Source organism: Calliphora vicina, chromosome 5, assembly GCF_958450345.1.
Source record: "Calliphora vicina chromosome 5, idCalVici1.1, whole genome shotgun sequence".
In the NCBI taxonomy this organism is placed as follows: Eukaryota; Metazoa; Arthropoda; class Insecta; order Diptera; family Calliphoridae; genus Calliphora; species Calliphora vicina.
The window spans coordinates 50,438,317-50,461,601 of record NC_088784.1 but is presented as its reverse complement, the minus strand read 5'-3'; the positions used below and the strand labels follow the sequence as shown (position 1 = coordinate 50,461,601).

At 33.4% G+C, this 23,285-nt stretch overlaps 1 protein-coding gene across 1 annotated transcript in view; it reads right to left on the bottom strand.

Annotated features, from left to right (window-relative positions):
- The window catches only part of Jra (Jun-related antigen), a 55,627-nt gene extending 32,744 nt beyond the window's left edge, over nt 1-22,883 (bottom strand). The window contains exons 1-2 of the mRNA XM_065512219.1: nt 22,755-22,883; nt 22,155-22,695 (exon numbers count right to left, since the gene is read on the bottom strand). Of these exons, the coding sequence (XP_065368291.1) occupies nt 22,155-22,668 (514 nt within the window). The 5' untranslated portion in view covers nt 22,669-22,695; nt 22,755-22,883. The remainder of the gene's footprint in view (nt 1-22,154; nt 22,696-22,754) is intronic.
- Nucleotides 22,884-23,285: the final 402 nt, after the last annotated feature.

The following is a 23,285-nucleotide window of genomic DNA, read 5'->3' as shown; positions in this document are numbered from 1 at the left end:
AAACAAATAGCAAATAAGGTATTTGAGATCCTTTTTTTATACAAAAAACTAAATTTTTTTTTAGGATTTTAGTGAGATCTTCTGAAATAATGTTTTAAAAAAAAGAATATAATTTAATTTTTTTCCTCTGAAACGATTTTTTTCTTTAGATTTAATAAAACTTGACTTGAAAAAAACTCTCTCGATGATTGTAGATGTTGGAGAAATCGAAAGCATGATAAAGAATATCCAATATCTCAGCTTTTTTAGTTTCGTTATATCATCGGATTGTTTTAAATATTGAATACTTTTGATAGTTTCGTTAAGTTCTGCCCATTTGAAACTATTGTAACATGAAATTTATTGAATATTTAAACCTTGTTTTTATACTTAGGTTTATTGTATTACTATGTAATATTATTTTGGTCAAATTGGCTTTTTATTACTGAATAAAATAAAAATAAAAAAATAAAAAATAAACATGTAAATGCAAACAAAGTTTCAAATGCATGTAAATTAAATATGGCAGTTGTTATTCTCACTAAACATTTTTCTTGGATGTTTGAAAAAATATATAATTTTAATTTGAAATTTGTATTTGAATTGAAATGGAAAAATAAATACAAAAAGATATGTTAAAGTGCAAAAAAAAAAAAATTCCGTTAATCGGTTAATCGACACAAATTAATCGGTTTATTTGTTATTTGAAAATCGGCAATTTTAAATTATTCGAACAGTTAACCGTCCAAAATTAATCGGTTAACCGATTAACGGTTAAACGATTGAATACCCTATACATTAAGCTATTCGTATAGGTGGTAAAAAACTTAGAAAAAATCAGCGCTTCTTGTTAGGCAATCACTGGGTCTGTAAGATTTTATTGCTTCTCAGCAGCTCTAAAATCTATGTGCACAATTGTTTGCACATATTTAATTCGATGAAATCAGGTTAATTTTAAAGTTGTGAAATATGCTTATTTTGGATTCCTTATGCAGAGCCTCTACGCGAGGAATCCCATATAAAAATCATGTAATCTTTCATGCGAAGTGGTAGCAGTATACAAGTGGTCTCTGCCTTACAAACCTGCTTCCGAGGAAGCACCATTTTTTGCTGGGTAGTGCAAGTCATTCCTACATGATCAGTAACTGGAAGGTTTCAGACGATTGCTCCTTCTCGGATCATCGTTATTTAGTTTTCTCCATCAAAAGGAAACCAGATAGGGTTGTACCCTTTTAAATAGGAGGAGGACAAAATGGGATGAGCATCAACGCATTCTATCTGAACTCCTACCCCAACCACCCATGGTGAATGATATGAGGACATTGTGAGGGCTGTGGATACACTTACGAACATTAATGAGGCTACTAAGCACAATTGTACATCCTCGGTACAAAGAGGCAAAGGACGGCCACCATGGTGGTCACCGGAAATAGCGGACTTCAGAACGAGATGTCGCAGATTCTTCAATGATGCAAAAAGATCAGGAGACTGGTCGACCTAAAAGTCATCATTGAATAAATTCAAAAACCTGATCAGAAATGCAAAACGGAAGACATGGAGGGACTTTTGTAGCGGCGTCGAAAGCACCTCTGACACTAGTCGTTTGCGCAAGATTCTGTCTAAATCACCAACCGTTCAGGGCTACATTCAGAAACAGGACGGTAGATGGACCACCAGCGGACATGAGACACTTGAAGTGCTCATGAACACTCATTTTTCGTTAATACGGAATATGAATCCCAACCGCATGATAGGATCTCATCCTCAATTGAGATCAACGCGGATAAGATACTTTGGGCCATTCGGAGTTTTGATCCATAAAAATCTGCAGGTCCTGATGGTATCATACCGGCTGACCTGCAAAACTATGTAGAACTAGTAACACTATGGCTGATTACAACTTACAAGCCTGTCCCTCATGGTCCTACATACCCAATCGTTGGACCTAATGTAATGTGACTTTCACCCCGAAGGGTGGAAAAGCTTCACATACCAAGGCAAAGGACTTCAGGCCGAAAAGTCTACCATCCTTTTTGCTTAAAACCCTGGAAAGAATTATTGATATTCACATCAGAATGTCAGTTGACCAGAGATTATTATCTACCTCTCAACATGCCTATACAAAGGGAAAATGAGTCGAGACGGAACTTCACTCACTAGTAGGGTATATAGAAAAATCTATCGAATTCCGCAATTACACACTTGTGGCCTTTCTGGACATAGAAGGAGCCTTCATCAGTGTGAAAGCTGCAACCATAATATCAGCCCAAGACTCACTAGTACTTCAACAATCAGTAGTTAGGTTCATGAGGTACCTTCTGAATTATAGGATCATTCGTTCGGCACAATATCACAAAGACTGGAGAATGCACTCGAAACATTAAATCGATGGAGTACCGATAGTGGTTTGTGTGTAAATCCCAGCAAAACTGAACTTGTACTGTTCTCATTACGGAATAAGATCCCTAACTTTACGCTACCCCGACTGAGCGGAACTGAATTGGCGCTCTCGGATAATGCTAAGTACCTGGTTATACTTGACAGGAAATTAACCTGGAAACTTAACATAGAGGCAAGGGCAGCTAAGGCCATGACGGCTATGTATGTCTGCAAAAGGGCCATAGGCACGAGATGGGGTATTAGACCCTGGAACATGAATTGGCTAGTTGACACGGTTACTAAACCTATACTATACGTATTCGCTTTTTACTCTACTCAATTGGATCCCAGTTAGGGTTGCCAGCCGGGCTGGACAGGACATTTTTTAAGCCTGTCAAGTTTCAAGCTAAAATTTAATTTGTCCAGCTAAATAGAAATTTTGGACAATAATATCCATAAATGAAAATTGTTGAAATAAAATGGAAGTGTTTTTAGTATTTAATTTATTACTTTTAATTCTTTCAATTTCCACTGCGACATATCAAAAAGATTTCAAAGATATTTAAACACCCTCACAATTTGGTGTTATTTTGAAACAACTGTTTTACGGTAGGTCGTAGTACTTTAGTACCTCTAATGGTGTTTTCTTTTTTGGCATAAATGATGCATTTATTCTGCCTTTTACCCTTCTTTGTGTACTTTTCTGAAAAAAATGTGGTTTGGTCGTGTTCATTTCTAATAATGTTACCCTAAAACCCTGAATATATGCAACATGTTTCACCCTCAATTTTAACAAAGGGTTAGAAATGCACCACTTTTTATGTAAGCAAAATGTATAGTTTTATAATATTTAGAAGCTACATAAAAGAAAAGTGCATAAATGGTAATGATTTTTGTTCTATTGTGATCGTTAAAAATGCAACACATTATGAGGGTATGGGTAACATTTAATAAATGGTACAAAATATATAGGCAAAATTGTCAGAAAAGAAAACACCACAACTCACACATTTTGGAACCGATTTAAAAATTTTAATCAGTTGCGGATAGGTAAAGAATTAACCTTTCATAAAATATATGCATAAAATTCAATTTAAAGCGTAATCAGTTAAAAAATTAAAATCGTACAAAAGCTGACTGAGTTACTGTTTGTTACGTTGATGAGCAATACTGAAAACGCTTTTTTGGAATAACTTCAGTCATTTATATAATGTCCAGTTTTTTTTATTTGTCCAGCTTTTTAAAGCCCAATGTCCGGCTTTTTGCGAATCTGAATCTGGCATCCCTAATCCCAGTAGATCTAATGGCCAGGAAACTGGCACTAAGCACTGCCTTTAGGCTCAACGCCTGCAATGCATGGCATTTTAGACCTTATGGACATAATAGGAAGATCACAAAATCTTCCTGATTATGTTGACTATTGCACCCCCAAACCCTTCATCCTGAGGAATTTAGGTTTCTCAATCCCATCCAGTATGGAGCCTGCTGATGGTCTCTCCGACGATGGAACGAGGCTATCAATCTATACGGATGGGTCCAAAAAGTGGGAAAGGGTGGGCGGTGGTATATACATTCCTGAATTCGGAATAAGAATATTCTTTAGACTCCCAAATGGATGCAGCATCCTTCAGGATGAGATATCGGCCATAAGAAGAGCGGGAAACTGGCTCAGATACCAGATACTCAGTACCCATGCTGCAAGACTTGGGTTACCTTATCACGCCTACTGTAGAAGTTGTCAGAATGAGGAAGAGGAAGAGACCATCCTACATTTCTCGACTGATTCGCCTTTAATGGTATTATTTAACTTATTTATAATTGCAATTATTTCTTGCTGTTCTTGCAACTGCTTCGTGTTCGCCCTTAATTGAATCAACAAGTTTCAATGAGTCGATGAAAGAACGTAGGTTTTCAGACTTTCCATCAAAGTCATTAATAAGCTTTGAAGCTGTATTAAGAAACTCTACTACTGTTTGGGTCATTTTATAATGTTTTTTGAAATCTTTATTAGAAAATATAGTTTCTATTTTTATCTTTTCATGTATAGTGTCTGGAAGTTCAATTTCAATTTTCTTTTTGGTTGCTAATGTTGTTATTCTATTCTTGATATCATGAAAAAATGCCTCTGCTGCAATTTTATGTGCAGCTGTTAATCGTTCATAATTTACATTTAGTAGAGTAACTTCGGGTAATGTGGACTACCGTTTTGTTTTTTCTAAATTTTGGCCACAATATATATGGATATTAAAAAAGTTGTGAAGCATTAAATTTGCTAATGTTTTTGCAGTTGAAAATTTTTTCAGTCGAAGGATAAAAAAAATAAAATATTGTAAGGAACCCAAAAACCAGCATTAAAAAAAATTGGAGGGTAATGTGGACTAGTATTTAATACATAAAATTCATGAACCAGCTAATCTTGAATGTTAAAAAAATTAAATTTCAATATATTGTTACGAAATTGTACTTGAATTCAAATATAACGATTTAAAGGGCTGATTTAAAAGTAGCATAATGCTTTCAAATAACAGTGCTGTAATAGCAAATTGTTACATATCTGTGGGCATTATTAAATAAAAGCTTTCAGTTGATTTGATCGTAAGTTGGCAACGCTGTATTCGAATTCGTACAATAAAAAACACTGAGTGACTATTTAATTCTGTTGTTGTTGTACAATAAAGAGTTGTTACAATTTTTAAACTACTAAACGGCTTTTATTTGCAATCAAAAGTATCCGGTTTATTTAAAGGAAATAAATGGCACTTAGGTGAACGATGCCTGAGTACCCTCTCCAGATTATCTGTGAAGGATCTAAGGTGTATGGACGCCTTTATTAGGGAAAGCGGATGGTTGATAAGACCAGACTTGCAAATTATGCCTCTTAGTGACCCAGCAACCATCCAATGATGGTTTGCGTTATTCGAATTCTCGACCCCTCTCCTCCTTATTTTCTCTTTTTATATACACTCTTTTCTCGAAATTTCACTATAACTTAATCTATAGATTTCACTTTTCTTTAATTTCTAAAAACTGAAAACTGTGTTTTCAGTTTTTCATTTCGTGATCCTGTGTCCTTTTTTAAGGACTTCAAAGTTTTAAAGAAGTACATTTTTAAAAAAATATTTTAAAATACTTCTACTGATCAACCAATGTCAAATTTGATGTCAAATGAACAAGAAGAGTTGGAAAATATTTCGTATTATTTTTATTTTATATTGTTGGGATAAAAAGATGTCAAAAATGTCCTTTAAAATTTTTATCCTTTAATATCTATTTAGGTTTTCAATATTATTTTTTTAAGAAAATAGTGCGTCAAAGACCCATTTATGGAATATCACATACCGAAATTTCGTCCTTCTAGCTTCACTACTTAAGTGTTAAATAAAACTTTAAATTTGAATTATTTTATTTTTAAAATTTCATCGAAAAATAAATATATATATAGTGAAACAATCTAATCGAGGTGACCATTGCAACTGGAAAGTATGCAAATGACATGATAACTTCATTTGATGTTAAGCGTTTGCAGTTTCCTTTTTGCCTAGCATTTGCAATGAAAATTGATAAAGCGCAAGTCAAGTTTGTGGACTAAATCTAGAAAATCTATGTTTTCCACATGTACAGCTTTCAGTTGCATGTTCGGGAGTGGGAAAACCCACAGACTTATAGGTCTATGCACCAGATGGAAAATCCAAAAAATTTGCATTTTCTAATACATTGGTCTCCAGCAGTACGCCCGCGGGCACCGTCTATGTGTGAGTTTCTTATACATGTGAAACCGAAATTAAAAAACGAACATGAGTTATTTTACAATGAAGGATATGCCAGTGAAGGATATTTTCATAACAAATTTGGTTCAGTGTACACACATCGTAACACTAGAATACGAAGCAAATCTATTGATGTCAGAGTTTGGTTAACAATGTTCTAATGCATTAGAACAACAAACAATTAATAAAAAAATTAGTTTACTAAACATTAAATAAAAATATTTTTTGTTCCAAACTTTTCCATTTTATTACAATTCACATTAAGGTTAGAAAATAAGAAATAAAGAATGTACATTAGCAGCCGTATTTATAACCAAAATTTAGCATGGATTTAACATACAAGTTATTTATAATGTATTTCTTATCCACTCGCTAAACGCATGTTAACGAACGATCAAAGACTTGCTAAGTCTTTAATCAACAGCTGTTTTGTGTCAAAGTAAATTTGTAAATAAACATTATAAAAGTTTTGTGTGGGAAAAAATAAAATTATTTAAAAATGATGCAAACTCTTGACCAATTAGACAATTTAGAGTTCTTAAGAGGTGAAACCCAACGTCCTGGCCCCAATTTGCGGATCTTTTTACAATTTTTGTTTCTTGTTTTTCCATATTTTGTACTTCTTGAAACATTTCAAAATTTGAGGGAAACAAGTTAAATATAAATGTCAAGAAATACATCAGAGTTGATTTTTTTAATTTTTTTTTAAATAGTTGGCAATACATCACACTTTTTAGAGTTGATTTTCATATAAATTATTGACAGACAAAAGTGCATTATAAATAAACTCTTTGCTAACTTTCTGCTAAGCTTAATCGGTCTGCTAGTTAGCAGATCGTTGTGTGCGATGTATACACAGTGGCTAATTTTTCGTTATAGATACGGCCGTAGAAATTTATTTTAGATAGACTAAATATATTGTAAATCATAACGGTACGGGTAGCGAAGCACACCGGGTTTTAGCTAGTTAAATATTTAATTTAGTAAAATTATGTATGTCATAATTACATACAATATTGCTTACCAAATAAATATATACCAATACATTGTATTAGTTAATGTAAACTAAGTATGTAAATAGATAATAAGAAAGAATAAATAAAAGTCAGTCATAAGAAAGCAACCGACCGATTAACATCTAGTTATAACAGTTTTTGGCGACGAGGATGTTTTAAATTCACGTGTAAAATTTTTTTTAGAAAAACTTTGTACAGTATAAGAATTTAAAAAAAAAATGCAAAACGAGAATAATTCAGTCCATGTGAAGGAAATGGTTTCCTTTTTTAGTTTTGAGCCGTTCGATGCTACAAAGACAACTTGGTCACGTTGGGAAAAACGCTTTAAAACAGCACTAGAACTTTATGAGTGTCAATCTACAAAATACCAGCGGTTGCTGCTACATTTCGTGGGAACAGAAACGTATAATATATTGTGTGATAAAGTGCTTCCTAAAACTCCGGAAGACATGCTGTTCGGCGAAATTTGTTCAATATTGGAGGAGCATTATGACCCTAAACCTAACGAGTTAGAAAATTTTCGTTTCAATTTGCGTAAGCAAAAGTCTGAAGAAACTTGTGCTGAATTTGCGGTGGCGCTTCGTAGACTCGCAGTTGGGTGTAATTTTGGTGCACATTTGGATGTGGCATTGAGGAACCAATTTGATGAACGATTGTTAGAAAGAAAATCATTGAAAGTGGAGGAGGCGATAAGCATGGCAACAGCCTACGAATTAGCGGAAAAAGGAGGTGAGGAGTTACAGCAGAAAAGTGCGGAGAGAGTAACGGTCAACAGAATGTTCGAGAAAAATAGAAGAGACCCAAAGAAAAAGAATGTCAATGAAACGAACAAAAGTAATCAAAAATGTTTCCGATGTGGCAACACTACACATTTGGCAGATCAATGTCAATATAAAGAGGCCAAATGTCATTTCTGTAATAAAAAAGGTCATCTTCGTAAAATGTGTTTTAAAAAAAAAACAATTACATCTAATTGAAGAAAAAAGTAGTACAGTGGAAGATCTCTTAAAAATAGAAGAAAGTGCTGAAGTAGCTAAAACTCGTACAAAGTTGTTATACGATTTTTTAATTGATGGTAAAAATATTGTCTTTGAAATAGACACAGGATCGCCAGTGTCAATAATTAATGTTGATGACGCAAAAAAGTTAGTGCCTAAATCAAAACTTTATGAACCAGAAATGGAATTAATAAGTTATTGTGGTACGCCTATAAAATGTGTCGGGTACGTCAATGCAAATGTAAAAGTTAAAAACGAAGAAAAAAACTTAAAACTATATATTGTAAAGTCGAAACGTAGACCACTCTGTGGCAGAGAGTGGCTACATCAAATTAAGTTCGATTGGTGTTCGGTTTTAAATGGTGATGAACAAAAAACTTCAGTGAACAAAATTGAGTCGTTTAGCATTGATGCATTGAAAAATAAGTACCTCAATACCTTTTCGCCATCAATTGGAAAAATCAAAGATTTGCAAACTCGAATTTATGTCAAACAAAATGCAACACCAAAGTTTATAAAAGCCAGACGTGTCCCATTCCCCTTGATGGATGCCGTGGAGAAGCAGCTAGAAAAACAGGTGGCTGAGGGATTGTTGGTAAAGGTGGAAACAAGCGAGTGGGCAACGCCAATAGTTGTTGTACCCAAAAAGAATGGTGATGTCCGTATATGCGGTGATTATAAGATAACACTAAATCCCGTACTGCTCATTGATGAACACCCCCTGCCAACAATTGATGAGTTGTTCAGCAAAATGGCTGGTGGTGATAAATTTACTAAAATTGACCTGTCGAAGGCATATCTACAATTGGAGGTACATCCTAGTGACCAACATTTGCTAACCCTGAGCACCCATAAAGGTTTGTATCAACCTACTCGTTTAATGTTTGGTGTGGCTAGTGCGCCCGCTAAGTGGCAACGTTTAATGGACCAACTACTATGCGACATACCGGGAGTTTCAGTCTTTTTAGATGATATAAAAATAACAGCGTCCGATGATGCCAGTCACATGCAACGAATTAATGAGGTTTTGGAGCGACTTGAGAAATATAACATGAGAGTAAATTTAGAAAAGTCGGAGTTTATGAAAGACTCGATAACATACTGCGGATATGTAATAAACAAACATGGTATCCAACGTATGCAAACCAAAATTGATGCAATTCAAAAAATGAAAGCACCCGAATGTAAAGATGATGTGAGAGCGTTCATGGGACTTATAAATTATTATGGTCGTTTCGTTAAAAATTTAAGCGATATAGTTTATCCATTGAACCGCTTATTACAAAATGATGTGCCATTTATATTTGACAAAAAGTGTGTCAACGCGTTTAATGAAATAAAAAAGCAAATGCAGTCGGATACAATCCTCGCACATTATGACCCTAAAAGACCCGTGGTACTAGCGGTTGATGCTAGCCCTATAGGTGTAGGAGCTGTTTTGAGTCATATCTATGATGATGGTTCCGAGAGGCCGATACAGTTTTCATCGCAAACTCTTAACAAAACACAGCAACGCTACTCCCAAATTGATAAAGAGGCCTATGCAGTCATTTTTGGTATCCGTAAGTTCTATCAATATTTATACGGTAGAAGTTTTACTCTCGTTACAGATAATCGGGCTATATCCCAAATATTTGCTCCAAATAAGGCATTATCAACTTTGTCGTCCACACGTATGCAACACTATGCTTTATTTTTAGAACAGTTTGATTATACAATAAAATGTAAAAGGTCTAAGGAAAATGCAAACGCAGATGCATTGTCACGATTACCTAATGCTGAAACGTACTCATTCACAGAAGAGGTTTACGCAATCGAAGAAGAAATAATCGAAAATTTACCAATAACAGCGCATAACCTGAAGGCAGAAACTAAGTCCGACCAAGAAATCAAAACGTTAGTCGAGTGTGTAAAGTATGGTCGAGAATGTGATAGTAAAAATAGATTTGGTATCTCGCAAGATGAATTCACCCTACACGATGGTTGTTTACTAAGAGGTATGCGTGTTTATATACCAAAGGCTTTGCGAGAAAATGTCCTGGAAGAACTACATACAGCACATTTTGGTATTTCACGAATGAAAAGTCTCGCAAGAGCATATGTATGGTGGAATAATATGGATAAAGACATAGAAAACGTAGTCAACAATTGTTTTGCCTGTCAATCAACACGACCTGACTCAAACAAAGTTTTGCCAATACGTGGATGGGGAACTCCAAGCAAACCATTTGAAAGAATCCACGTAGATTATGCCGGTCCGGTTATGGGAAAATATTTATTTGTTTTAGTCGATGCCTACAGCAAGTGGCCTGAAGTACACATAGTTTCTAATATGACCACAGACACTACTATTCAAAAATGCCGGGAAATATTTGCAACATTTGGTATACCAAAGATCTTTGTCAGTGATCATGGAAGACAGTTTGATTCTGCTGAATTTCAACATTTTCTCAAAGCAAATGGAATTTTGCATAAACAAGGAGCTCCGTATCATCCTGCTACTAACGGCCAAGCCGAGCGTTATGTACAAACTATAAAAAACAAATTGCTAGCGGCAAGATGTACTCCAAGCACCCTACATTTGGAATTAAGTAAAATTTTATTAGCCTATAGACGTTCAATTCATCCAGCAACAGAAAAATCTCCTGCAATGGCGATGTTTGGTCGCCAGATTAACTCTCGTTTAGATCTATTGTTACCCCAAAACTCTAATTCCAGTTATATGCCAACTACAAAAGCATTTTTCGTGGGTGAAAAAGTGGCTGTACGTGATTATTTACACAAACAAAAGTGGCGTTTTGGTGTAATAGATGCACAATTAGGCGAATTACACTATGATGTGAAACTAGATGATGGTAGAATATGGAAAAGGCATGTAGACCAGATGCGTAAAGTCGGCGAAAAGATGGTTGAACCGTCTGTCAAAGAACGTGGAAACAAGGTGGAAAATGCAACAAATGTTCAACGTTGTCCTTTGGTGGACATTAATCATCCGCATCAAAACTGCAACGCACCACCAGTAAGACGACAGTCAGCAGTAATTACTACAACACCAACTCCAGAGGTAATTGAAATGGAACCCAATATACCAACCGTTATAGAGGAAGCGGACGAATGCAATCCTGCAACTTCTAAAGATTTAGAGGGAGAGCCAAATTTACGTCGTTCAAATAGAATACGAAAAAAACCTTTGAAATTGTTAAATTAAATCATAATTTTATTAAATAATGGATCTTAATATATTTTATATCTCGTACCCCAATAATTAAATTGAATTGTATTAAAAATAAATGAACTATGTATATTAACAAAAGTAGAGGGGAGAGAAATGTCATAATTACATACAATATTGCTTACCAAATAAATATATACCAATACATTGTATTAGTTAATGTAAACTAAGTATGTAAATAGATAATAAGAAAGAATAAATAAAAGTCAGTCATAAGAAAGCAACCGACCGATTAACATCTAGTTATAACAATGTAAATAAAGGATGACTTTTTAAATGAAATGAAAAAATACCGTAATATCTCAGAAATCATAAGAGAGAGATATATGTTAACTATAAACATTCAATAGATAATTTAGTTAACTCAACGGTTAATAACTTTAAATCAGAAAGCATGTACTCACAATCCGTGAACTTAACAACGTTCTATGAATTGATAAACATAATATTATCACTAAAAGTCTCGAAATCCCCTGGGTTTGATAACGTTCCCAACTTGCTACTAAAGAAACTTTCAATTAAAGCTTTAAAGTTGCTTCTAATAATTTTCAGCAGTAGCATAAGACTAATATATTTCCCGTAAATGTTAAAAAATGCTAAAGTAGTAGCCATATACAAACCAAACAAACCAAAAAACAACCTCAATAGTTATAGACCTATAAGCAATATAGGACAAATTTTTTAAAAAATTATTTTCGCTCGTCTCAATGAATTTCTCTGTACTAACTCAGTGTTGCTAAAGAACAATTTGGATTTAGAAAAGAATACAGTACGACTCATCAAATAAACAAGATAAAGAACGAAATACTAATCAATAAGAAAAATTAAAGATCTACCGGACTAATATTATTGGATATAGAAAAAGCTTTTGACACCGTCTGGCATAATAGATATAAATAAGCTCTTGGCTGCGAACATCCCAAGTATCTTTGCAAACTAACTGCGGTCTTCATCGATTCTATAACGTTTAAGGTTGCCATTAATAACACTGTACAACATAAAAAAAATTACAAGGTCAGACCAATAAATTTTGATAGACGAGACAAAAAAAAAAGACACGTGTATCGGCGTTTTGAAAGTTTACATCTGAATTTCATTTGAAGGGGCGTTAAACTTTCCCAACTCTGGCACATTCTTATTGTTAATCGTCATAAGAAACCATGTGATCCTTACATTTTAGGTATAAAATGTGTTCAGCAAATTTATGTAAAATGTTACGGAGAACATTTTTATAGAATATGTTAACCCTTTAAATGCTCAAGACATGCGTCTTTTTTGTCCTTTTTTTAAAAAAAGAGCAACAAACATCATTAAAACGGATTTAAGGGGTTAACGCAAAAATATTATCCGTGAAATTTTACTATAAGTCCCTGAATTAGTGTTTATAAACCGGTTAACCGAAACACCGGTTTTTCTTCGAAATCTCGGTTTTTTGCGAACCGGTTAATTTAAAATGTTGATTTTCGGTTAACCGTTTATACGCTTTATATCACTCGGTTAACCGGTTTTTAAAATTTAGGTCTAAAATTAAGAAATCTCATGGTTTTGTGCAGGGCACACTTAGAAAGGTGACTGCGATGAAACAGCTGATTATTTTTTATTTAGTTTGAATTGTCAATTCACTTGTGGTTGTTGTGGCGAAAAATAAAACAAACCCAAAAGCAAAAACAACAACAGGCAACTTTGACAGTTCACCTACTTTTTAACAAAAACAAAGTACCTGTTGTTTTTGTATTGTTGTAGTGATGCAGTCACCTTTCTAAGTGTGCCCTGGTTTTGTGTATTTTTTATATTTATTGTACACACATTATTGTTTTGATTCGAAACCTAAACTGCTGATTTACAATACAAACCTATTTAGATTGATATTTTTAAGAATGACAATGATTCTAAATAGTAGAGGACGATGAGTTTACTTAAAACTTTTTCAGAATAAATTGCACATTATGAAACTATTAAAAATTAAATTCCGCATAATTCTAGAAGTTAAGCTAAATCTTAATAATAATTCATTATAAACTTAGTGATGATTTTACCAAACTTTAAGTTGAATTTGATGTACATACCTTCTTCAATCAGTTTGACTTCATTATTGGGTTTTGTTCTTAAAATTTTATTTTATTCATCATTCCGTTAGCTTAGTGTACAAAGTCCTTTTCAGAAATATTCCAACTTTTTAAAATCCTGGATTTGTAATATTTATGAAATCTGATAATGAAGTTTTATTACTTACATATTTGGTATGATTTATATGACAAATAAGCACAGCTAAGAAGAAGTGCGTTAGCATCTTATAGGTCCTTTTTTGAGACTTGTAACATTTTCTGTTTCATATCAGAAAGTCGATAAATTTCAAAATTATCAAATATTTAATTAAAAAATTGATTTATATTTTTTGGTTGAAATTTAATGAATAAACCAATAATTAAAACAAGTATTATATAGTTAGTTACATATTTATACTCAATTCCATTTGGCTGATATAGGTTAGGTTAGGTTCCATGGGCTGCTGCTCCTCAAGCAGCTCACTTGGGTCCATTTAAATCTGATCCCATTGTGATACCCAAGGGGTTGACAACAGGGTATTTATAATACCTCCGTTGCCTCCAAATTAAACCAGATTCCCGGATGAAGGAGTAGATTCGTCTAAGATTCATCCTCGATAGCTCGTCCAAGCATGATAGGAATGGAAATCCAAGGATGCGTTCCCTCAGGTTTGTAAGAGCCGGGCATTGGCAGAAAAGGTGATATACAGTCTCCTCCTCTTCTTCATTATGACAGCTTCTACAGTAATCATTGTACCGTAGGCCCAATCTTCTAGCATGTGCTAGAACACATGCTAGAAGATTAAACAGTGCCCTGTAATAAAGGAGACAATTAGCCTTATTTGCTCACGACGGTATTCTACAAGTAGATTCGTCCTGTTGGCATCATATACGGGCCAAGTCGACCTCGCTGTAGCACAGGAAGGTTCATTAGTCCACCTGTTTTGTGCAGTCTCATACAGTTTCTGCTGAACAGCCATCTTGCATTTAACAAGGGAAATACCCGAAAAGGGGTCGATCGCCTCCTCACTCAACATCGCACCCCTTTTGGCCAGATCATCTGCTATACAATTACCCTGATTTCCATCGTGTCCAGGGACCCATATAAGCGTTATCCTAGAATGTCTCGCTATCTCATTTAGAGATACCCGGCATTCCTCGGTTAACCTAGATGTCGTAAAGACACCCGCTATTCCGTTAACGGCAGCCTTGCTGTCAGTAAATATACATATATCACCAGATATTCGATAATACCTCAGCCAGTTGGATGCGCGTTTAATGGCAGTAATTTCCGCCTGAAGAGCAGTACAGAAGTTAGGTAGCCTAAAGTAGGATTTTATCCCAAAGTTTTCAATATAGAAACCTCCACCGACCCTATTACCCCTATTAGAGCCATCCGTATATATCCGTATGACATCAGCAGGAGGGAAGAGTCCGCGCTGCCATAAATCCCTATTCGGGATCATAATATGGAAATGCCTATCGAAAAAAGGTTTTGCGATGCAGTAATCGACATTACCATGTATAAACCCATAGTAATTCAGTATCCTAGAGTGTCCAAGATCCTTACCAGACCACGAACCACCCGCATTTAGTCTCACAGCAGAGTTGAGAGCCATTTGTATCACCATCAAATCCACTGGTAGCCAGTTTAGAATAGTAAAAAGTGCCTTAGAGGAAGTAGACCTTATAGCGCCTGTAATCAGTATCGCAATAGTCCTTAGAACTCGTTCAACGGCTTTCCGGTGAGTAGCATTATCCAATGCCTGCCACAACACCAATACTCCATAGAACAAGATGGGTTTGACGACTGCTTTGAAGATCCAATTGATACCTTTCGGCATAATGCCCCAGTTAGTACCAATTGCCTTTTTGCAGGAGTAGATGGCCACGTAGGCCTTGTTAATCCTGTTCTGAATATTCATATTCCAGGACAATCTCTTATCTAGAATGATGCCAAGATATTTTGCATTATCCCTAATTTCAAGACTGATTCCATTCAGTCTAGGTGGTCTAAAGTCAACGATCTTATACCTCCTAGTGAAGAGAACCAGTTCCGTTTTTTGGGGGTTCACACTAAGTCCACTCGATATACTCCACTCACTCAGTGTACTTAATGCTGATTCCATACAACTAGATATTGTATCCAGAAATTTACCGGATATAAAAACTGCTACATCGTCAGCGTACGCGACTGTTTTAATCCTTCTGTTGTCCATCCTGACCAACAGGGTATTCATAGCCAGGTTCCACAGAAGTGGAGATAATACACCACCCTGTGGGGTTCCGCGATTGGCCACTTTTGAAACACTTGTACCACCTAGGGTAGCACATATGACTCTGTAGCCGAGTATCTTTCCGACTAACCGGCGTATACAAATATCAATCCCAAGTTCCTCCATCGCAGATAGGATGGCGTCGGGTCTGTCATTATTAAAAGCTCCTTCAATATCAAGGAAGGCAACAAGTGAATACTCCTTATGTGATAGCGACTCTTCAATGGAGCCAACTAGCGAGTGTAGAGCTGTTTCCACAGATCTGCCCTTAGTATAGGCATGTTGGGATTTAGAGATGAGTTCAGTCGGAATGGTCATTCTCAGGTATACATCAATCACCCTTTCTAGGGTTTTCAGCAAAAAGGATGCGAGACTAATTGGTCTATAGTCCTTTGGTTTAGTATGAGTCGCCTTACCTCCTTTAGGAATGAAGACTACTCTACACCTCGTCCACCACGTGGGAATATAGGTCCATCTAATACACGCTGTGTATATGCTAATGAGCCATGGTACAACTATTTCTTCGTTCTTTTGAAGATCAGCAGGAATAATGCCATCCGGCCCAGGGGATTTAAATGGGTCGAAGCTCTTAATTGCCCATTGAATTCTTTCTCTGTTCACCGGAACAGAGTTTTCACATGGAGCAACAGAATCAGCAGCCCCATTCACAGTTTCAACATCAACTGGGAGGCATCCCGGGAAATGAGTGTCCAGAAGGACCTCAAGTGTTTCCTTACTATTCAGAGTCCATCTACCGCAGGGTTTCTGAATATAGCTTGGTACAACCGGAGAGGTTGATAAGATTTTACGTAATCGGTTAGTCTCAGAGGATCCTTCCACGCCGCTACAGAAGTCCCTCCAGGCTTTCCTTTTCGCATTCCTCGTAAGGTTCTTGAAGTGATTCAATGAAGACTTGTATGCCGGCCAGTTACCCGACCTCTTAGCCTCGTTGAACAGTTTACGACACGTCATTCTGGCGTGTGCTACATATAATAATTTTGAAATTTTTACAAAATAAAATGGACTTAGCACTTTTGTATATTCATAGTTATTTAATATTAACCATTCCTGACTACTAAAAACTACAAATTTTAAATCTGTATATACTTTATTGGACATTTTATGTTTTCTACTCATATATGACGGTTAACCGTTTTTTTTCGATGTCGGTTAACCGAAAAACCGGTTTTCTAAAAAAAGCCATAGGACTAATTTCGCATTTATTAAGAATTTTATTTTAAAGAACATTTTAGGTATAAAATGTATTCAGCAAATTTATGCAAAATGTTACGGAGAACATTTTTGTAGAATATGTTAACCCTCTAAAGTCCCAACTATAATATGCATAAACTAGTTTAAGTCAGCTAAAAGGGGGGTCAGACGGCATGTATTGCTTGTGTTTTGTGCCATGTATTGGGACATTTTTCCACATGTAAACATATACATACCGTGTGATCCATATGAAACTTTGTGTATGTAAAATACATGTGTATTACTCGTGACATTTTTTGCAATTAGAGCATGTTCTATTTTCGTGTGTATAACAGTGTTGTATTTTGAAATACAACACTGTGTGAGTGCAAAATAAAAAAAACAAAACAAGAAAGAGTAAAGAAAAATCATAACAAAATAAGTTTCATTGCATTAAATATATTTATTGTTATTTAAAAATGTTTTAAATAAATATATTGTTAAAAACAACAAACATATAAACTAATAGAGGTTATGTCACATGCAATGACATATGTACGTTTGAACGTGGAAATTATGAATCGTATGCATAACGTGAATTTTGACATACACATGGAATTCCATATGTATCGAATACATGTCCCAATACAAAAGCAATACATGCCGTCTGACCCCCCTATAAGCAACTGTTCGAATACATATAAAACGTATGTGACAAACTATAATGTACTAAAGAGAGTTTCGTCAAGTTTCGTCAAATTTTATTTGCTTAAGAAAAGAGCGAAGCTGGTCGCACATTCCGTAAGTTTGTTTATTGTATACAAAGAAAATAAAGAAAAAATGAAAAGGATGAAGAAAATTAATTTATTTTCATAAAATAATAAGCAGGGCAACCAAAAATATGCTCAAAAAAAATGTTTTATGCGCATAAAATATGCACTTAAAAACGAAAAATATGCTCTTAAAATATAAAAAATATGCATTTAAAAATAGTTGGTTATTGTTTGATTTCAAAATTTCATTAAAAAAATATATATGAAGTAAATAAAATATTGAGCTCATAAATTAAAATTGGTTATTATAGGATTAAATATCGATTTTAGGGAATTTGGCACTACATGAAAATAGTTATATTCAATTAATTTTATTATATTTAGTAATAAATTACTATGTGTTTACTTAAGTTATAACATTTTTTAACTAAATCTTTGTTTTAGATTTCCGAGTTTCTTAGACAATCATAATCAATTGATTTGTCTCATCTTTTAAACTGCTTAATACTTCAAACTTTTTTTAGTAATTAGTGGCATCATATTTTACATTCTCAATGCATGTGTCCCAATGTTTATAGGATGTACCCAATAAGTTTCTCCAAATGTTTCTATTCTATATGAAGCTTTAAAAGCTTTTTTATCATTTGAATAATGTTTCAAAAACTCTGTGAATAGCGTGTAATTTTTTGGTAAAAAATTGCAAAGGATTTTGGAGCATTCATCATGTATCTGGATTAACATCTGAATTCGGCTTCTAAAATTTAAATAGAATTATAAAAGAGCCTTACAATAGTGGAATGATTAGTTCTATTTAAGACTTCGGCAATTAAAAAAACTTTTTGTTCAAGTTGTATCACTGGGACTCAAAATACCGTGACATTTCCTATGTTTCTTCCTTTCTCATCCATTGTATCGTTTATCGATATCCACGTATATTCTTTTTTTAACGATTTCTTAATAATTTTTTTTACAAGTTGTTTTGTAATAATATTCTGAACGTCTGTTGAATACTTGTTTAATTTTACATTAGTGGTAAACTATTAATGCCCAAACTGTCTCAATCTCTGACTAAAATTCCTTCTTTTAAATGTATCCAACAATTTTTTAAGAAGTTGCGCATAATAACATACAGTTTTGGAATTTTCTTTTAATTTTTTTATGTATTTTTACTATTTGTTAAATTTTAATATTTGTGTGTATATTTTTAATTTAATTGAAATATATGAAAAATATAAATCAACGAAAATTTTGTGAATATAAGCGATTATGGGTACTCTATTTTTTATTTAAGTAACTTAGGCCAATTATCATTGGACCTTAACAAAATAGTAAAATATAGAAATGAAAAATTACAATACAAACAATAAAATTATATAAGGCAAATAAATGAGTTATGAGTTAAATATGCAAAAATATGCTATAAAACGCAAAATATGCTAAAATAGGCAGTAAAGGGCAAAATATGCGCTAAAAAATCGATGCCAAAATTCTAAAAATTGTCTGAAACGGATAAATACTAACTCATATGTTTATACGACGCACAGCAAAAAATATGATATTGCATATTTTTGGTTGCCCTGATAAGAAATACGTATTTTTTTAATTACGTGTTGCACATAAATTTGCAAATGGGGCTAAATTGTTTTGAATGCACATAAGTATATTATGGCCACCTAAAAGTTTCTTCGGATGTTCTTAAGCATTTGACAGTCTTTTCGTTCGGTTTTGACATTAACTTAAGCTAGCTTATGCACATTATAGTTGGGCCTTAAATCCTCAAGACATGGGTCTTTTTTGTCCTTCTTTTAAAAAATTCTTAATAAATGCGAAATTAACCATAAGCTCTCTTTTGTTGTGTCTTATATCTGACTTTCTGGTTGAATTTTCCGTTTTAGTGTATTCAGGGACTTATAGTAAAATTTCACGGATAATATTTTTGGGGAACATGTTAAGCCCTTAAATCCCTGTTTTAATGATGTTTGTTGCTCTTATTTTTAAAAAAGGACAAAACAGACCCATGGCTAGAGCATTTAGAGGGTTAACATATTCTATAAAAATGTTCTCCGTAACATTCTATATAAATTTGCTGAACACATTTTATACCTAAAATGTAAGGATCACATGGTTGTTTATGACGATTAACAATAAGAATGTGCCAGAGTTGGGAAACTTTAACCCCCCCTCAAATGAAATTCAGATGTAAACTTTAAAAACACCGATACACTTGTCTTTTTTTTTGTCGCCTCTATCAAAATTTGTTGGTCGGAGTCATCCTGACAACACGCAAGCAATATTTTTTTCCATTTAGTAAATCCCCTAAAAGACTGCCTAGCTGTTGGAAACAATATCATAAATATAGTAAAAGAAGCTAAATATCTCGGCGTAGTTTTGAATAAAAAAATGATTTTTAATCGCCATATTAACGAAATATGTTCCAAAACAATGGAATCTTTTAGAGATTTATGGTCTTTGTTAAGCCCAACAAAAAAAAAGTTGTTCAAGAAGAATTGATTTTTTCATTAGTACTTATTTACTCAAATTTATTTTAAATACCTTTCTAAATTATAATAAATTTATCCTAACCGAACCCATAAAAAATCACATCTAATACACACATTCAACTCTAACACAAAAATTGCAATACATATTTCAATATAATTTGGTAATTTTTTAGGATTTATTTATTTTTTTCATTTATTCAGAATCAAGCCCTAAGCCAAATATGATTCAAATTCCACTAAGGAAAAAAATTTTAAACGGACGAATATTTTATTTTTTATTTCTTACAATAAATATTTAAAATAACATTAGTGCTATTAAATATTTATGTTTAATATGAAAATTTTTATATTGTGTCCATGTTAAAATTTTCGTAAATTTATTTATTAGTGTAATGTAAAAAAAGATTGACTACTTAGCATATTTTAAAAAGCGCATTCGCTGATTTTAAACTCAATGAAGGAATTTTAATGAAACTTACAGCCTAGCCCACGATGTCGAACATTGTCGTTTCAAACGACAAACAGCTGTTTTGCGGCTCACAAATATTCTTAGTGGAAACGCCTATTAAATCACAAAAACAAAAATCTTTTTAAAACCGATATTAACATATCCTATTTGGAGCACTGCTGCAAAATGCCACTTAAGGTATTTATAGACGGCAATACTGAGTATTAACATTTGTCAAAAACTCAAGCATAGAGAACATAGAGCGGAAACTAGAAAAAAATTACTCAAAATAATCACACATACGATTGTTGTTTTTGTTTTCACATAGTTTTTTCTACTAATACATTCTCGCCACTTAGGTTTTTGACAACTGAGTTAGGTCTTTGACAGGAGAGTTTCCGCTCTATGTCTATTCTCTATGGTTACGGGTATGTATTTATAAATACAAATAAGGCAAACAAAAATGTCAAGAAAATAAAAATAAAGTTTGCAGAAAAATATCAACCAAGAAATTAAATATTTGTTATGTTTTTTCGAAACGATTTCTTGAAATACCGTATGATTTCAATAATATTTTAAATTTGAAGTGTTAATACTCAGTACTGCCGTCTATAAATACCTTTAAAACGCTTACAATTCATTTAAAACAAATGCCTTAAAATTATCAACAATAAACCCTGGTGGTACCAAACGTATTTCATCTATGAAGAAACACGCTATGAAAAAAGTATAGATTTCATAGATTAAAAAATACTAGGATCGCCTGGTGGTCAAAATTCGACCACTGATAACAAAATTATACAGTTACTTTGAGTATACGCAACAATATTTTTCACGTTTGTGTACAAATACACGTGTATTTAGATGTGCATAAACATGTTGTTGTTGTTTTTCAAGCAAATTTAAAACGCTTTTTAAAATTTTTATGGAATGAATTTTTTTAAAACAAAATTATATTGTGCACATCTAGAGAAAATAATCTTTTAAACCATATAGGTTTCATCAATATTGGTGGACAATAACATATTTAAAAGTGTACCACAAAAAAACGTGTGGCCTATTTATATATAAGATATAAGTATTTTGACAAAAACGAAAGTTCTTCTTATTTATTAATAAAAGAATGTAATGACTTAAACCAAAATTAACTATAAATAGTCAAACTATATAAAAACAAATCAACTTATTTGGAGTTGTTGTTGATTTGTTTTTGACAAAACAACTTAATTCGCAAAAACTGTTGAATTTATCGATAATTATTTTATTATTTATCCTTTGTATAATTCTTTGAGACAAATAAAGTTCTTCAAGAACAAATAATAAAATAAATCGATAAATTCAACAGTTTTTGAGACCTCCTGAAAAATTTGAAAATTCCACTTAAGTTGTTTTGCCAAAAGTTCACAGAAATATAAGATCTCATTTGTAAATATCGAGTCTCATTTGGCCTCACTAATAGCAATCAAGGCCTTATTTAGAACATAACAATGAAGTTCTATGTCAGGATATAATTGACCTCCAGAAATTTTAATAAAAAAAATCGACTTACCTAAGTTGGTATATGTGAACGACCCACCACTCATTCCAGTTCCTACATTTGCTGTACTTGTGTTCGCCAATCCTACTACAATATTGCTACTATCTGTTTGGTTTGGCTTACTGCCATTATTACGAAGACTATGCAAAGCCTCCTCAAATCCTTTTCCAAATGCCTCTTGCTCAGAAGTAACTGCTGCTGATTTTGCTTGATATATCAATCCAGGTTGTGGCGTTGGTAATAAGTGAAGTATTTTTTCCAAATCCGGAGTTGTAAGTGGTTTAACAGTTTGAGTGTCAGGGGATCCAATAACAAGTGGAGACGGAGCTACAAGACGTTGCTTTTTTGATGTGTTTTTCAAATCCAAAGACATTGGACGTTTATTAATATTGCAGCTCGAATTTAAAGATGCATTTGGAGGTGGAAAATGTAACTCCTCATTTTCCTTTGCAGTAGCCAATGGTTCAGCTTTCACTGAAACAGCGTTGCTATTATTGCCAGAACAATCTGAATTCAATGATTTCATTTCGCAGGAGTATATGACGTCACCAAACTATAGAGATTTAAAATTATCAATTTTATACTATATTGGAAAGAAAACAAAATATTTACTCGAAATAGTATTAGTTGATGTATTTTTATGTATATATGCAGTTTTGTTTTGTATATAATATGGTAATAATAAAAAATAATATTGTCAACAAATTTATTTACAATATTATGACTAAGGCAAGGCGAATTTATACAAGGTGCTATCAGTTCTACAAATACAACAATTGGTCTTAACAAATGTCAAAAAACAAAAATGAAAAAATAAACAAATATGTATTAAAACTTAATGTAGTGTAGATAATTGTATAGTGAGAGCTTTACTTATTTATGTAAAAAATAAATAGTTTGTTAATACGATTAGAATATGTAGATATTTAAATATAAAAACAAGCTTTGACAACTGTTAAAACCAAAAAGCGAAAAAAAAATTATCAGCTGTTTGACTGACTCCACCTTGTATAAATTCGCCTTGGACTAAGGCTATTAAAATGTTAAATTCACCTTAGTTTAATAGAACTAGTGCTGCCAGATTAAAGTATTAAACGTCAATTAAAAACTTCTTGAGCTCTGTCTCCACGTAAAATAATTTTA